This window comes from Platichthys flesus, chromosome 8 (genome assembly GCF_949316205.1).
Source record: "Platichthys flesus chromosome 8, fPlaFle2.1, whole genome shotgun sequence".
NCBI classification, from domain to species: domain Eukaryota; kingdom Metazoa; phylum Chordata; class Actinopteri; order Pleuronectiformes; family Pleuronectidae; genus Platichthys; species Platichthys flesus.
The window spans coordinates 7,175,233-7,193,440 of record NC_084952.1 but is presented as its reverse complement, the minus strand read 5'-3'; the positions used below and the strand labels follow the sequence as shown (position 1 = coordinate 7,193,440).

The 18,208-nt window shown below is 41.9% G+C and overlaps 1 protein-coding gene across 3 annotated transcripts in view; it reads right to left on the bottom strand.

Moving 5' to 3' along the window:
• Positions 1–18,208, bottom strand: part of enox2 (ecto-NOX disulfide-thiol exchanger 2) — a 163,777-nt gene that overhangs the window by 106,733 nt on the left and 38,836 nt on the right. Inside the window, exon 1 of one of the 3 annotated variants that reach the window (XM_062394410.1) lies at positions 12,881–13,162. The exons of the other annotated variants lie outside the window; for them this stretch is intronic. Coding sequence (XP_062250394.1) covers positions 12,881–12,902 — 22 coding nt within the window. The 5' untranslated portion in view covers positions 12,903–13,162. Of the gene's footprint in view, positions 1–12,880; positions 13,163–18,208 lie in introns of those variants that run through there. 3 annotated transcript variants of the gene reach the window in all.

The following is an 18,208-nucleotide window of genomic DNA, read 5'->3' as shown; positions in this document are numbered from 1 at the left end:
AAAAAAAGGAAACACAGGACAATATATATTTGAATATGTGGAATTCCTTAACAATTTGAAATATCTATCAATAAAGATAATGTAATATATCGCAAGTTCCATCAATGGACCATAAGAAGAAAAATAAAATTTCTTAAAAATATTCATCGTTTTAATTTAACAAGTGCTCTAATGGAAATACTAGATTTTTTTTTTTGCACCTCTGGTGAGATACTAAACCGCATTTTGTTGTTTATCTCCTGGTACTGTGCAATGACAATAAAGTTGAATCTAATCTAATCTAATCTAGATACCTAACAAATTTGGAGACGACATGCAGAGCAGACTTTGTCTCTGATTCTTCAGTCTATCAAAAGGCATTACATCAAGTTGACTGCAAATGCTGTCTAGTGCAGTTCTCCTTTAGCAGCACCAACCACTTGAAATGAGAGCTTAACATGTCTCAGCTCATTAATCAGAGCGGTAAGGTAGGCCTAACAATGACGTGCGCTTAACCAGGAACGAGCATCCTTGACAACTTCAAGCCCTCAAGAGTCCCTTGTTTAGAAATGATTCAGAACCCTATCACTGTTTTAGAGTCAGCTCTTGTGCCACTTTGCGAATGTTTCTCTACATTCAATAAGTCCGTCTGCTATAGCTTCTACCACCTCAGCCGCAGGCAGCATGTACAAAGCTCGGTGTGCAAAGACAATTAAACACAACCTGGAACTAATCTCCCATAGGAATATCTCTCATCCCCACATTGCTGTGTTTACCTTAGAGCAAGCCCTAGGGATTACACTCTCCCTAGCATCCACATTCATGAGAAGGTGTGTGACATGTCACTCAAAGAAAGAAACTCTCTTCACTAGACAATACTAAATGTGCTCCATGCCTTGTTCTCACACAACGAATCCCACTTTTTTAAATAAATTTGCAGTTAGAGAGGCATTTTTCTCTGGAGCGCTGCTGAAGAAGTGCCTCCATCTCGCTTGGTTTTCCCTGGTAGTGGTGTTAGCTAATGAGAGTCTGGTCAGGAGGCTGAGGCTGATAGCTTCGCTCTTCAAAAGCCTTTGTTAGAATAATGCTCCAGGGAGGGATTTGAGCAGCTATAACCGCCCACAGGATCACTTCTACCAGAGGTACACCTCTCATTCCCCCACTGCTCTGTTATATGTCCTGCAGGCTATATGTCCAGCTATTGTAAGTGACAAGCCACAGTCTGTCTGGCACTTGTCTATAACACCAAAGCAAGCTTCTCTATAGTGAGATCATCCAATCATCACCGTTAAATTGATGAAAGCTGATATGATAAGGCGGCGGCTCCCCTATGCATTATGCAACTCGTCTCTCTCTTACTACCAGGAGGTGTTTACAACCAGGATAATGAAAAAGCAAGCAAACTAAGAAACCAACATGTGGTCCGTCTGTCTATGAATCTGGGCACCTACTCAAAACCAGTCAAATTTTGTGAGTCTGTTTAGACTAAAGCAACAGATTTTTGATCGTTCATAAAAACTATACTGCCCAGCTGTTTGAGCTGATCACTTTACATTTCTATAGGACTTCTGATCTTTTTTTCAAGCACTCAGCTTGGTTAGAATTCCACGGACCTGGCAGGGAGATTGAAAGTATTGAGAGAAGTACTAATGCAGTATACTGGCTTTTTGTGGACAAGATAGACAAGAATAAGGAATAGCATTCGCAATATCTTTTAACATAAAGAGTCAGTTTATTTTTTACTGAGATGATTTTTTATTAAGTACTTCTTGCATAAACTGTGATGATTTGAGGTCAGAGTGTGATTTGAATGTCTAAACATTCACTCGTCTCCTAATCCATTTAATATGTGACTAAAAAAACAATGGCGATAAAGTCAGACAATTAGGATCTGGGATCAAATCCGAGCTGAGAATATTCCTGTCCACTCCCAGATGATATGATCTGCCATTAGATATCCGAGCAGATGCCAAATCTCAATATCTTCGACCACTGTTGTGCTGACACCCTGGCCAAGCTCGGAATAAGCAAACAAGCAGTAGGGTGAGTAAACAAGATGAATCTCTTCCATTAACAGAAGGACTGCGGGCTCTCCTGCCATTGCAGCATTAATTATCTGGTCTTAAGGGAAGATTAGGGGGCAGAAACTAAGCCAAGAGCCAAACTCCACTGAGTGGGCCTCCCCCCATTTATTTACCCAAACAGTACAAACAACGAAGCCCCTATGATCATGCAACAGGAGAGCTCCCAGGGCTATTATCTAGCTGAGCCAGGCTCCACTACACTGTTCTCTCTTTTTATCTACTGTCTCTCCTCACACCATCCATCTCACCATCACTAGTAGGAGAAAACTAATTGGGGACTGCAGTCATAAAGTTGTTAATGGCTAATGTGATGGGGGAAGAAACTGGAAAGAAAGTGCGACAAGAACAAGATGTTAATCTGATCATGTCAGCTTAATCACTTAATACATAAAAAACCTGCATGGCGTTACATTAGTTTGCCTCGTGATGTTTATCATCACACACTGTACCAACGTACATGCTGAGAGCCAGCTGCTGTCTGGCTCTCAGGCAGCTGAGACTGCACAGACAGCCTTACCTGTTGTTGACTGTATATGAATTAGAGAGATGATAGAAGAGATGAGTGCTACGTCTAAAAGTTCCAGTAAAAACCCCATTTGTATGGTTTCCGTGCATGGAGTGTGACGGTTCGCAACAGAGAAAAATCCACAAAACAATGTCATATTCTCAAAATAATACAGATGACGTTAAAATCAAAAGGTCATATTTTTCTCTATCGAAAGAGATTCTAGTGCAGATATGCTATATAATAAAGTCCTTATTTCAAACAAATCCCATTTCAATGTTATTCTGCACCATTTCAATGGTATAATTGAAGATACTAGACCAGGCTTTAACACTGGCCCAATCATAACTAGGATTGGACAATGTCAGGTTTTTGTTGGGCTAAAGAGCTGTCATTATATTCAATAGTCCAATAAATATTGAAATGAGAGTAAAATTAACAATAAGAGGATCAAAGACCTTAATTATTGACACACTCTTTTGAATAATATGAATCTGCTCCACTGACCCTGAATCAGACATTTACTTTGTGGTCGATGTGGGTGAAGTGGTTTGCTTTATCAAATTAAAGCCCAAAAATGTTTTGCATTTGCTTTCATTTCAACTTGAATACTACGAGGGTTTCTGGAAACAGTAGGGTGCATTAAAAGCAGCAGTTTTGACATATAGAACCAGGTAGATAGACCTTTCACTGAATTTCAACTAAACAGAACAGAAAACTGGCACTTTCCACTACTAAAATGATCAGATGTGGTAACCTTGAGAGGTCCTGGTAAAAAAAACAACAATGTGCTTCAGACAACTAGCTGTCAGTGACTCAAGTTTATTTTATAGTTTCAAAACAAGTTCACCTTTACAAAACACTAAAATGCTCAAATAAAACCCTGGCTATCAGGAGGGAAACTTATCACTCAAGCTGTCAGCCAATTTCCCCTCTCCAGGCAGTTTGGGCTCACACCCAGACACATGCTTCTGATTTATTGACATGACATATCGGACATTTCAAGACACGATACATCATTGTGCCTCAATAGAAACTCACTGACACACCGCCCAACCCTTCTAAATAATCCTCAAGTAAAGATGAGCAGAGTGAAGGAATACAATGCAATATGAATAAGGACTTATTTACATTTGAAGTATTTATAAGTCATACACAGCAAGATAAATCATTCTAGCCTGGGGATGTTGTTTGATGTTATCAGACTTTTATTATTGATCTAATGCTAATCAAGCTAGGGATATTAGTCATTTTTTAAGGCTGGGTGCCCGTTGAAACAGCTATCATTCCCTGCAGTGTTGGGTATCCGTACACTTCTGATACCTTAATAGAACAGTTAACCTAATACCCTATATTCCGGAGGATAGCCGAGAAAATACTATAGAACCCCTACTTTGCCTGTTGGTAGTGCTGAGCCACATTGAGCCTCAGTGTGTTACCCCTGCAGCTTCGTCCAATTTTCTCTCAGCACAGCTTCAGTCCAGAGACCACACTAACAAGCTAAAGCTCAACGCTTGTTGGACAGGGAATCTTGTGGACACCCTAGAGGCCTGAAAAATACAGGTTGTTGGCACAGTCCTCAACTTTGGCACAATAATTAATCTATGTATCGATCTACCTTCCTGTCTTGGGACAGGACAGCGTGACTGAGAACCCACAGTATATATTCCGCTGCTGAAGAGAAGGAAAGTATTCTATGTATATAAAATAGGTGGTTGAGGATGGATATTTTTCACGTAAAGCGCAGGAAGGGCACAAGATGAACTAGAAGAGCATGGTTGTATGTGCGCATGTCAAGCTAGTGCAGGGTAAAATCAGAGTAAAGAAATATAATTACCATTATTTCAATTTCACCTCCGAGCCATTATATTTAACAACACTTTGTTTGGGACAGAGGTTTCTGCATCCACTCTTTACCTCTACATGTTCTCTCCACAGGTTTCTCCGAGGTAAAAAGGAGAGTTAAGATGCTCCTCTGACTCTCTGCTGCACCAGTTTCTCACAGTGATCAAACCCCCTTACTGAAAAACTGCCCACCAGGCTCTGAAATATGACCCATAAAGCCCAATGCCCCTATAAACCCGAAGCCATGGCTGATTTGTGAATCCAATTACCTCGCTGTCTGTAATGGCTGTGTTCAGTGCTATGAGGGTAAGTCAGCTGCTGTCAGCATATGTCCTTAAGGCCACAGCCTCCACAACAACACAACATTTAGTATCTAGGACAGATAATCTGAATAACCCATCTTGATGTATAGCCACAAAGGAAGAAGAAACGATGTGGTAATCCAAAAAGAAAAGTTTTCCTGCAGGCTAAAACACTGAGGGAGAGGTCAAAGAGCATTTAAAGATGTATCGACCTATGCTGGTTAAGAGGACTTGCTTTCAGAGAGTGCTAAAAATATCCCAAGGCGAAGAACTAGAGGCTTTGGTTTCTAGTGACTGATCTTGGGCACATTGCTAATTTGTTTCTCTTTGTTTTGAGGAGCTGTGATGTAAACACTTGACTGTGTCCTTTAAATTGTGAAACTTTACAACTGTAATCCAATGATCTTAGACTCTGCAAGCTTAAACTAGTGTGTATTTTGGAAAATACACACTATTGAAAAAAAAATGTAAACTGTGAAACCTACCATTCTGAAACACCCCAGTAGCCAAGTTTCGATTATGGCCAAGGACCTGAATTACATGTCATACACCCCAGTCCTCCGTCCTTGACATTGACTGTACCACAAAGGTTAATACCAGAAAACTTCCAACCATTTTAATTCACTTGATGACAATGTTTTGGTCATCAGATTGCCATCAAGTGTGTACGTAAGACCTGCACATCAGTATTATCATAAAATCAAGCATCATTTGAGCAATGAACCCAAATAAATTTAAGAGGAAATGTTCCCCTTTTATTGAGAAGCTAGTTAGATAGTGGTTGGCAGTGAAGTGACTATAGACAAGGTAGTAAATAGAAGGAGGTGATAAAACATTTTTCATACTTGATACACGAACGCTTGGTAGCGATATTAAAAAGCAAATGAAACAGATGTGAGTACTGAAATTTAGAGTAGCTCCAATTGTCTATATCACACAGACAGATAGCATAAATAAAGCATGGCGCAGACGTACTGCATTTACTGACCACTTTTCGTGACATGAGCTTTACCCTGCACCATTTTCCAACATTTGCTGAAACACTTATCTCGTGAAGCACGCCAACCCAGAGAACAGCCAAACAGGTGCAGTGGCATTTCACTCTGCTCTAGACAACATTTCCCTCACTGTTTCCTCTAAGTGCCTGTTTCAAATTATCCCCACAAAGTTTGCTGACACTTGCCTGAGGGTTAACAGTGTAATTTCAGCTTCAGCCACAACTACTAGTGGTGCTTTCTGAGGATGAGTTCATGAATAGCCAGAGTCCTGGTTGTTTGTCTTTTTAGAAGGCAAAACTAATGATGTTCTGGGGGGGGGGGATGACGTGTATACTTTAAACTGCAAAACTGCAAAAAAGTCAAGTGGACCTGGATTTAAATGGATGTCCTCAATTCAACTCAGCATGACCGTGTAAACGTGAGAGCTCCTGAGTCCACCCAAATGCTGACCTCAACTGGCGTTCCTATGGTTCCGAAATAGACAGAGCTATAATTTAAAGAATCCAACTGAAAACTACACCCGGTCAAAATGTAACACTGCTCTTGTATCATCCTCTCATGGAGGCCGACAGCCCCCCCCCACCACTCCCGACCTCAGAAGAGAGAGGAAAAACCCCCAAGAGAACTAGTATTGGCTAGTCAGATGTGCTGAGTGCAGAAAAAGCCTTGCATTTATCCGGCACTGGGGGTCTGACGCTGGTCGGGCTCAGTGCAGTAAACATGCAAGTACAGTGCTTCCTTTGAGCTCCAACGCCAAACCTCTCAGGGCTGCTCCGAAGACATTCAGATAGGGTTTTCTCTTAAAACCTATGAAAGGTTCTGCACAGTGGGGATCTGTGAGTGTGACTTTGTTTATATAAAATGGGAAGTAACACCCCAAACACAAATCACCACAAAAAATGCATCCTACAAATGGAAAATTTCAGCATCACCCCATTTCAACAGAGGTCCAAGTTATCATTTAAACGTGGTTCGGAATATGAAGTTAAAATACATTTTTTACCAACCAACACATGAAAGCACTTTGTATCATTTCCTTCTTCACTAAGAGTCAAAATGCCCCCATAAGACAGCACAGAAAACCTCTGCTGCCCTATTATTAATGCATTCTGGGTAACATTCTGCCCATCCTTTCTGGAACCATTTTGTTTTCATGCCACCTCCTTCCTTAAGCCATTCCTTCTTCCTAAAGTAAGAGCCCTATAAATCTGGGCTTTCCGTCTCTATAACAGTCGAGTGATGGCTGCTTTCCAGACAAGCAATCTCTGCGGACACCCCTGTTCTCTGGTCCAAACCACTGAACCGTGGAGTCGGCTTTCTCCTTTTTCTCTTCAGGGAAAATGTTCAACATATCAATGTTTGGAGGAACAGATTTTAGGGTCAACTTCTGCACAGCCATATATTCATAGGACAGCAGCAAAAAAATAATCTAATAAATGTCCTGGAACTTCCTGCAATAAATTCAGTTCCTCAAAAAATAAATCCCAAGGTGTATGCAACTGCAAAGTCCTTATTATATATAAAGAAGACAAACAATGTACCTCCTACACAAAAGTTAGATTTAGTGTCTCTACTTTTCATCCAGTGCCAAGGCAGAACATGTATTGTAATATAATCTCTGTGGCAGCTGTGGACTCAGGTAACTTCAAACAGCATTAATGCCCTACATCACTCTGATGATCTATTACGCCACGAGTTGTGATACTTTTAATAGCTTGCCTTGGTTCTACTGGTAAGGGGGGGGGGGGGGGGGGGACTTGCTGTAAAAACAAAAACAATGGTTCGCTCTGTGTCAGATTGCCAGCCAGGTGTAATATTTCTCTGACTGTTTCACCGAGGGAGTTATCGTGTTCTTTCTAGCGGCGCACTGAAGTGGGACAGTCCAGTGTCTGCACATTACAGTGACAGCTGTGGATTCTCTCATTACTAAAACACTAGAATAAACAGGTCCTGCAGTTTGTCAGAATGCTACTCTTCAATTTTTCAGTTGCAAAGGTCTGACAGTCAAATATGAGTGTTGGACCTTTGCGGCTGTCATGATGTTTGGAAAGATTCCCGTCATCCATGTCATAGGATATCTATAAGTCAGGAGCAACTTTTTTGTTTGTTTTTTGGCATTTTGCCTTTCTTTGACAGTTGGCAGTCTACAGAGACACAGGAAACAGGGGCAGAGAGAGACAGATGGAAAGAGAGAGGAAAGACATGGAACAAGGGTTCCCCAGCTGGGAATTGTACTGTGTAAGTTTTGGTTGTGTATTATGTTTTTCTACCATTAAGCTACAAGATGCTATAGGGTTGTGAAGATTAGTACAACCCTTTATCAAGGAAAACATGAGTGCATGTCAAACTGAAGTAATTGAATTGAGGGTTAATTGAGCCAATTGAGTTCCATATAAGAAGTCCAAATTGACCAAGGGACAGACCGAAAAGAAAAAGTTAATAATAATTACAAATAACTTGAGGATCAAGCTTTATGTTTTCATTAAAATATGGTCCCTTCATTTTAAATGGCTTTCTACCCAAATCTGCTTCAAATATCTAGACACACTGTGCCTTGTGGATACAGATATGTTTTTCATTGTAAAGATGTAATATAGTTAAGAGAACTTCCCCAGAACATTGAGAAAAAATGTAGAAGACTGAAGTTTTCATTATATGTTTTTTGAGAGTAGATATGAAAGTGCTTAAAAGTTGCACAGCAACTCCCCGGTGAACGGCATAATCCAGCGTCTTCAAACTGCTCCTCTATTCTCCTCTGCTCAAAGGGACTGTCAGCGGGGTTTAGCACAGCAGCACCACTGCCACAATCCAGTCTCATGTACAGCAAATGTAGAATAAAGCTGACGGTTCAATTCATCTTTCATGTAGCTCCTGAACTTGCCGTTGCCTGGTCCTTAGTTCCAATTTCAAGGTTCCCTGTGTGGTTGCTTATCAAGAAAGTGATGCGTAATGAAGAGCTCTGTCAGTGATATGGTAGGAGCCCCCGAGTAGGTTGCCTCTAGGCTGCCAAGCTCTCTTAGCTACTCGATACCAGATGGCAGGCTGAACCTCTGCCGCTGCCAACACTGCTGATCCTCAAAGGGATCTTCCACAAAAGCAAGTATACTTTTCATTCAACCTAAGCACACATTAGCTTGCCATTAATGCTGCTGCTGCAGTTCAAAAGCTGAACATTTATCCTGCATCATTAGACAGCTACCGAGATTTGGGCTGAATAGTGAGGCAATGAAACAATCAAGTAATAACACCAAGATTATCCCAACAGCGGGTGCATTTGAGTGTTGGCACAATATGCAGGGGACTGACTTGACAGAATCAGCAAAGTATGTTGTAAGAGTATAGAGAAGAATCCATGTCTTTAATCCATACAGAGTTTTCTTAATGATTACTGATGGAAGATCATGGAAAGAAACAGCTTTTTTTATAGTACTGTACAAATACACACAGCAGAACACTTTGTTCTTCTTGACTTTACAAAGCTACTTCAACAAGATTATATTAAAGCATTTTTTCTGAATGAAGGTTGCTGTGGTCATCATAGTAGCAGAGTCTTGCCATGTGAAGACTAGAGCTGACCAACGGGACAATGGTGATGGATGTGGTGTCAAAGTGAAAGGCAATGTTTTTGATTTGAAACCAATTTCATATTGGAACTTGATGACTCTGAAGAAGCAATCTGTAAACGTTGTCTGATGAAGGTGGCAGCATCTGGAGGCAAAGCTTCTAATCTCACAAGATGAAGAAAGTTTGCACAGACGGTGCCCTGGCAGTTTGTCACAGAATCAAGAGCATGTCCTCTCCAAGATGGAGTAAGAGATGGGAATTGTAGAAAACCCAGGTCAAGCTTTGCCTCCCAACAATTTGCTGGCTGTGGTTAGTGTGTTATTAAGTTACAGCCTTGAGTTTCTGGACCAATCCAAACAAAACATTATAATACTAGATATTTGCATGACTCTCATCTACTATAACCATGAAGCGAAAACTTCAGGGCAGGCCACAGAAGGGTTAATGACGATTTCATGAGCCAGATGAAATGACTACATTTAGAGGAAGCGGGATTTAAAGAATTCAGGGTTTGGCACAGAGACAGCTGTGGAGCTGTGGAGCTGTGGGGGAGAAACTGAGGACATCCTGTAGTGGGAATTGCAGTCAGTTGAACAAAAAATGCATCAATTCTAGTGCACTTTGACATGAGAGTATGACAAGTCTAAATATGGAAAGTTGTTATGTAAAACACAACCAGAGGGGACTCGACTTGCCACCAAAGTCATGAGGTTTTACAGTCCACAAGTAGCCGCTTGCAACTTATGAATGCCCCATGTTGTACTTTAGAATCTTCACAGAAAAACTTAAAAATGTGGTTAAGCTATAAACAAATATATACATTACAAAGCATTTCGTCATTCAATGTGGGAATATCTGCAGTAATAAGTTTATTTCTTAAACCCAGTCTGAGTGCAAGATGTGACCTGACGCAGGGGGAGACATACTTGCATCACAGTCAGTTTGAGCCTACGTCTAGGTTATAGATTCTCAACAATTCGACATGAAAACACCTATCTCTCCCTCTTGTTTACTGTATTATTAGTCTTGGTATTAGCAGGACTACTCCGTCTAGCTTGGCTGCCAAAATCTATAGCACAAAGAAATTTGCAGTCCTGACTTTATGCGCTGAACTTGCCTCATCCGTAAGCCTAAGAGGTTCACACTTTTTTTCCAGCTCAACTTTGAACAGTCAGATGAGAACAACAGTGGCGAATGAGGATGGGCAGGATGAGTCAGTGAGCAGCTGTGGGAGTCACAAGCGTGGAGGAAACTGAAGTCAAGTGCTATTTTTCATTTAGCGAGGTGAAGTGGCTTGCGATTGTCATCAAAGACGGATAAAATAACTGGACCGCATTCAGTTAGCGAATGATTTCTTTCCAGGATAACTTGAACTTTATTTAAAAAGCCACTGCTGGTGAGTGTGCATGTATTACATTCAACCTTGACTATGATGCTCACTTCCAAATTAAAAAGCTGTGCTTTGATTATAATGTTTTAGCAGATGTAAATAAAATATGCTTTGCGGAATATGGAATTAGTCTTAATCAAAATAAACACACTAAGGTTGGATTTAGTCTTTTAAGGATTTTACAGTCATGACACGTTGTTGGTCAGGGCAGCAATTTATGCCTTTAGAAGTGCAGGGACATACTGTGAGTTTCCTGCAGGAGGCAACATTTGAAATGACCACGAAAGCAGGACAGTTTCCAGTGTAAGTGTTTTTTTGCCTTTTTCAGTCATCTTTGACACGTTTTTATCTTCTTGACAGTCACTGAAACGAGATTCACACTTAGCAACCACAAATTGTCATGCAGCAACCAATTAAAAATTTGAGATTTTCCAGAGCTGTCAAATCTCCTGGTACTACACAGTGGTCCGCTCTGAATTCAGACTAATTTGTTCTGCAGCCCCAGCAACCTATGCCACCGAGAGCTGGAATATTCAAACACGGTCTCAAGCACTCTGTGTGCAACCTTTAAATCCCTCCTCTCTGACTGATCTAAGCAAAGTGCCCCCTCCTCTCGCACCATTAAAAGCAATCTAGAATGCTCTCCTGATTGATCAGAGAGGACGAGCTCAGTGTGGAGGTAAGTGGCAGTCACTAGGCCTGATGGACCTTGTTTCTCCCTGTGGTCATGGGGATGCACTCAACCCCCCCATTTGATCTGGTTCAAAACATGTTTGTGCCCCCGGTAGAAGAAGAAAATGGAAGAGAAGGGAACTGATCCGTTCTGTCGGCACAGAGATGAACGAGAGCACGGCAGAGAAACAAAAACCTCCATCCACTCATTTTCATGCACTGGACAGAAGCACTTTTTTCCCCAGGTTATACTGACAATTTTGTATTGAACTACTTGTTTTATTCAGACTACAGGCTCCGATTCAAATTATAAATTAAGCTGTGTGGAATTATCTGGATCACTGTACTGAAAAAAACACTATTAGCTCAAAAATACGCTTCATTAGGCAAACCAATTAAACCTTACTTCCCAAAGACCGAAAAGTCTGTTTCCAAATGTGAAACACTAAGACCATATTGTGCTGTGGCTATAGATCTAAACATGGAGGAGTATAAATCTAATATATGAGGTGGGAAGGGGACTGAAATGGAAAGTTGGATTTTTTTCTCAGTCAGTGATGACAAACAGCAAGTTAATAGCACGAGACTAATCTTTCGGACACGTCATTGCTTTTTAGGGCTGAGGTGGGACATCTGAATTTACACACTGAGTACAGAGGAAGCATGGGGGTGGGGGGGGGACACGTTGCCAGGATGAAGCAGGAGTAAGCAGGTTAATGTGAGGAGTTCACACAGCATCCTCGCTTAATTAGATCCTGAGAGGACGGATTAAAAAAAAAACTCCCATTAAAAAACACCCAGCGAGGATAAAGGACACGGGGATCTGAACAGTTGGACGCATCAGCAGCATCAGCAGCACAAAAAAGAAGCCTATAACAACTTGTGCAGGTTTTCTATACAGCAGGCAACTCGCATGACATAGGCCTGTCAATCCGCTATAATACGTGACTCACCGGGCTCCATTGTGCCACAATAGAACATAATAGAAACCGGGATGAATAACATGTGGAGGGGTAGGGGGGATGAGGATTTCAATACAGCAGCGATCCGGCGTCAACGCGGATTACATCTATTCTGAAAACTTCATCCATGAACAGCTGCAGCGGGCGTGCGCCAGCCTCGTTCATACAGCTGCGACCCAAGCAACGCGCACAGGGAGAATTGCTCCTTATTTATCACCATCACCATCACCTCTAGCATCATCATAATAAAGCACAACACTGCACATCCAACGCTGAAACGCACGGAAAATCCCAGCAGCCCTGTGCCACACCGGAGAGAGGCGGCTGCGGTCTCAACAGCTGGTACACGCCCGACGATTACGCACAGAGGAGACGGGGAGAAAACCGCTCGGCTTGTTCCTGCAAGTTCTGTGAAAGAGCGCAGAGAAATGTGTCGAAGCGTCATATGAGCCATGTGTTACCTGCCGCGACACACTGGAGCCTGCAGCGGCACAAGTACACACACACACAGGCATGGAAGAAATCACAACATCTTCCCGTGAGCGATCAGAGCAGCGGGCAAACTTGTACGGAACCTACCTGTGTACTGCAGGAGAAACATGGTCGACGCTAGGCGAGGTTCGATTCCCGTCGGTCCTCCGCTGTGTCAGGACGCAGTGTATACGAAGCAACACAAATCCTTGAATGGAGACGGCGGGGTTGGTTGGTGGGTGGGAAGGTGGGGGCTCGTCCCTCAGTCAGTCCACTCCGCTCGGCAGACTGGACCGCAATGAGAGCAGCCAGTCAAAGCGGGACCCTTTTTTTAGCTACGGCGAGTCCGCCCGCCCTCACGACGCGCAACGCGCTGGAGTTCGCTACGGACGCACGCAGCGCGCAGGCGAAGTGTTTGGAGTCCTGCGCCGCTGCTCCCCGTGTCGGTCTGCCGGTGAGAGCGAAGTGTCACACAGGAGGAGGAGGAGGAGGAGGAGGAGAAGGCGGAGGAGGAGGAGGAGATGTAGTTTGCATGGGAGCAGACACTGCCAGGGTACCGCTATACGGCAAATCACCCGGAGAGAACGAGGAGGAATCACCCAACACGCTGCCCCTCTGCGCAGCTGGCTCCATTAAACACACACACAGATTCAGTAAAAGGTAAATTCGATCACGATCTCTTTTTGGGGCACAGCCAAGCGGTAAGTGCCCAACACAGCGAGGTGGCGGCTCCAAAACTTTTGACAGCTGTGTGTTTCAAGAAGGTGTCGTTCTACGAGCTGCCAGTTGGAGGAGAAGAAGCATAGAGATCATCTATTCAGTACTGGTGCTTAGCATGCATACTGTAATGAGACATTCCTGTGATCCTGATGGCCCAAGATACTCTGTGATCCTAAATAAATAGAGCAGGAGAGTACATGTCCAAGATGCTTCAAACGATTAATGCATTTATTTAAAAGATAAATAGTGGGATTCCTGGCATCCAGCTGCAGATACTGGACTCTGGGCTCAGGTGAATCAGTAGATTAAGACCTTGAATTTTTGGAAAATATCACCTGCATTGAAACAGGTTTTTACTTTGTTTTCATATAATTCTATATATATATTTGGAGATGATTTGGAGATGATGGAGGGATAGTTCACACCAAAATGAAAAGTCCCTCATTATATCATCTACTCACCACTATGACAATGGAGGGGTGGGTGAAGCGTCATCCAAGTCTCTGACTCGAAACAAGGCAGTTTACACCATGTTTTTTGGCCTTAATGTTCGTTGTGATCAAAAACATTGTTTTCCCCTAAACTACTAAAGTGTTATAGACCAACCCCTCAATTAGCATATTAGCTCCCAGATAATAAGTGGATTTTCATTTTTGGGTGAACTATCCCTTTAATATAGCAGCCAACAACTTTGTTTCTATGTGGAGATATTTAATGAACTGGCTTCCTGTGCAGTGAATACGGTCGCACCGCCTCTGTATGTGTTGTAATCGGAGCTTCTCTGTTCTTTGTTTTGGTAGCTGGTCTTGCCGTGCGCGCATGTGAGTGCACGTGAGTCCCTCACTGGGAAACTGATTGACCACCCCACGTTTATAAAATCAGACGGCAAGATGGAGGCCAGTTCGAAGTGACAAGAATTCAGAATCAGGGAGAAATGGAAAGACATTGGATCCATTTTTTTTATATCTGTCAAATATTTTTCTCCATTTTTTACGTCACATATTACTCTCGCATTTCCGACATGGCCATAGACAATGGGTGAGGGGTACCTATTTCTGTTTCACATTTGAGGCAGAGGAAAAAGTGAGGGATTAAAAGAATCCCTGCGATTATGGGATGCATGTTTTCTATTTATAATTCCAAACTGGATTGCTTTCATTCGAGTAGCGATTGAATATCTTTTTGGCTTAACTCCAAATATCCTCCCGTGTTTCATCATCAACAGTAACTGACAATTCTTTCTCCCAGCACCTTTAATCCTCTGTGTATTAGCGGGAGACGTGCCATGCATTACATCATAGAACAAACAACAAACTAGGAGACACCTTTCCCTTGGTTGTTGGAAAAATGTTCTCTCAATCGCAGATACAATCTAGAGTGTTTTTGTGAGATAAAGGATTATTTGTCAAACTCCAAATGTATCTTCCTTCAGAAGACGGGTTTTCTCAATCAGTTTTTCTACGACAATACAATGTTATTTGATAATAAGTCTTTCATTTGTATTCCATTGCCAAAAGCCGAGATCCAACATTGCTAGAAACAATTCAGGGTTGTGGATTATTAGGGGAAATGTTAAAGTTAATTTGAGATTGGTGAATTTATCCCTTCAACCGTAACCAGACTCCTATGTCACACAAATGCACATAAGAAAGGTGGATGGATAAACACCTACTGTTTTGTCAAGTGCTGTTTCCAAAGTCAAGGATGAAAGGTGAACCTCAACTAAAAGTTAGATTAGGGATTTAACAGTATAACTTTCATGAGGGTATGATTTACTGCCTGTTGTTGACTGTTGCTTTGGAATGCAATACTTTAGCTATGGGTTTACCTGAAAATCTTGCCAACTGCGTGAAGGTGGTTTCAAAGGCAAAGGCTGTTTTCAAACATGCATACTTTCCTGTTTGTACAACCTAAAATTGAGGTTGTGTAGTTCAGGTCAAACAACCTTGTATACTTTTAGAAGATATCCGCCGGGTCAAATAATTTTCTCCTCTGCCCCGGCAATATGTCTGTTTCCCGTGTCATCACAAACTCATTTCAAAAGATAAATTGAAGTGTTTACCAGGCCAGGAAGTCATTCCCCTCTTGCAAATATTCAAAACTGCTTTCAATTTCCAGTCCACGGAAGTCAGCAGTACACAATTCTAGAAACAAGTGATTCAGATTACTGTTACGACACAAAAACCTACCACACTTTGTCTTTCAATCAATTTTCAGAGAATCAGTGATTCTCTAATGGGCTTTGATGGATTCAGATAATACACCAGGTTTCCTCTTCAGTAAACAACAGCATTTGCTCAACATATTTCCCGGAAAATAAATATTGCAATCATTTTCAGCCATTGTTGAAGGATGATCTGGGAAATATATATTCATATTAATCTAGGATTCATCTCGTGTATGGAACACAGATTTTAAAAGATCAACATAACAACTGCCCACTGCGGAGACAATTTAAAAACTGTTTTCTTTCATATGCTGACTCAGCGCTTTAGCTCATTCTCCCTTTGATTTTTTAAACAAACAGCCCGCTTTCAAAATAAAACTTGATAGGCTGCCCCGAAAAGTATTCGAGTGGAAATTCAACAGTGTTTTTCGGGCATCTGATCAAATTGCGCAAAATGTCTGGTCTGCCATGTTATAATGATGAAGCTTGGGAAGACTCATAGACATGACAATAACATGGGGATCTGTCTTCCTCTAGCATTTGGACCACAGCCAAGCCCTTTGAAGAATATTGGATGGACAAGGCTCTATTCACCGCTTTAAGGAGGTTACATCAAAACACACACATGGGTGACTTTGTTGAGCATCAGCCGACACACGGACACGGTACTCTTAAGGGAGGAGGAGGAGGAAGACACAGCAGTTACATATTAATCCTCTCGCATTTTGGGAAATGAAAACGCACAAAGCGACTAACCGATGTTGGTCTTTTACCCCGTCCACATTTCCCCCAGAAAAAGACTGGTCATAAATAAACTGAATGTTTTCCAGGCAGAATTCAATTACCTCTGTCAGCCTGTAGTAATGAGTAACAGCCAGTGCATGGTCTCATTCAATTTCAGTGTCACCGGGGAATGATGTTTGTCTGATGTCTTGATTTTGGGGTATTTTTTTGTCTTAACAATGATGTTCCTTCTGTGGCCTGCTTAGTGCAGCAAAACATTCAAATCAAACCCCTAATTTGACTCTGTGCCTCTGCAGATGAAAGTGGCCTTGCTTGGCTTTTATGGTTTTGTATCCCCTCTTCACTCAAATAAACCACCCGACTTAAAAGTGAGGTGAAATTTGTAATTGTGGCTGAAAGATTTCGCTATTAAAATGAAAAAAAAAAACAGGAGATTTGTGTTTTGTGTATTATCGCAGAAATATATAGAATGTATGACCTAGTTAAATCTAATCTCCTGCTCAACACATTTGTTTCGTTAGTAAGGAAATCTCTCAAATGATGAATAATTCAAATTCAGTTACTGCATATTAAATGGAGGCTTGGCCTAATCTACAACTATAATGGTAAAAATTTAACAAGGGCTTCGAGAGGCATAGCCCTCTTCTTAACTAGGATTCTTGTGATTCACTATTTCCCTTTAAACTAAACAACATTTATGACTATTTGTCTCACGAGATGTTTGCCCCATTTGTGTGCCTCTATCAAGTTAATTGCAAAATAACGGTAAGAGGTCATTGTGCCGTCTCATCGTGACCTTTTGCAATCGAACAACAGGGTTCAGGTAGCTGCTCCACGTGGCCTTCAGAGAGGAACAGAGGATGATATTTAAAAAGGTTCTACTTAGCAGAAAGTCTATCATCTTAAAGTGACTGCAGTGGTATTTAGTGTCGTCTATTTTGAGATCAGTTAATGGTGTGTTTATCTCTCTGGTAAGAGTGAAAAATGTCATTAACTCCACTGCCCTCTGTGGAGGAAGACAACTAACACAGAAATGTGTTTCCAGGATGAGGCATATCTCTGTCTTTTGGCTCGTAGCATGTTATCTTTGACCTCCATCTTGCTTAATCCTTTCCTCTCTAATTACATACCTCGTCTTCTCCTCTCTCCTTACCTCACATACCTGTCCCTGACTGATGGTGAGCAGATGATCATCTGGACAGGAAAGGTTGAGGTGACTCCCCAGCTTAAGTCACACCTCATTGAGTGAGCCTCACAGGGTCCCAGTTCACATACTGGTGTATTCCTAGGTGGAGGTTTGACAGGGCACCATACAAAGTATCTGAGACACGTTTTGAAATGCCGAACTATGTTTGCCGTAGGTTTCATGATGACGTGAGAGGAGGGAGTTACTCTATGTGCCTTTCTAAGTGCAGAATCTTCTCTGGAAACCGAATTAGGCTAAATCAAGGCCTATCTCTTAAGAACTTTCCATAAGCATGAATATTGATAGGAATGGGCCTTGAACAGAGGGCAAAGCAACTGCTCACCTCTCTGCACTGCTGAAATGTTGTTAACAGCCTTCGCTGCCCCGTCATCATTCACAGCCAGAGAATCACTTGACAGAGCACCACTCCTGCAATGCCACCAATATATATCCACAAGAAGAGGTGTTGACAAATCGTGTTTGTTTGTTCTACAACATTACCGCGCTGTATTAAAATGCTTCAAGTCCTCCGACACAAGCGAAAGCAGTGGATGTGGACAAGTGGGCACTGCGGTGCAGTTTGGCAGCTGTGTTGTGCAGCAAGCTGGTTGTGATTCCT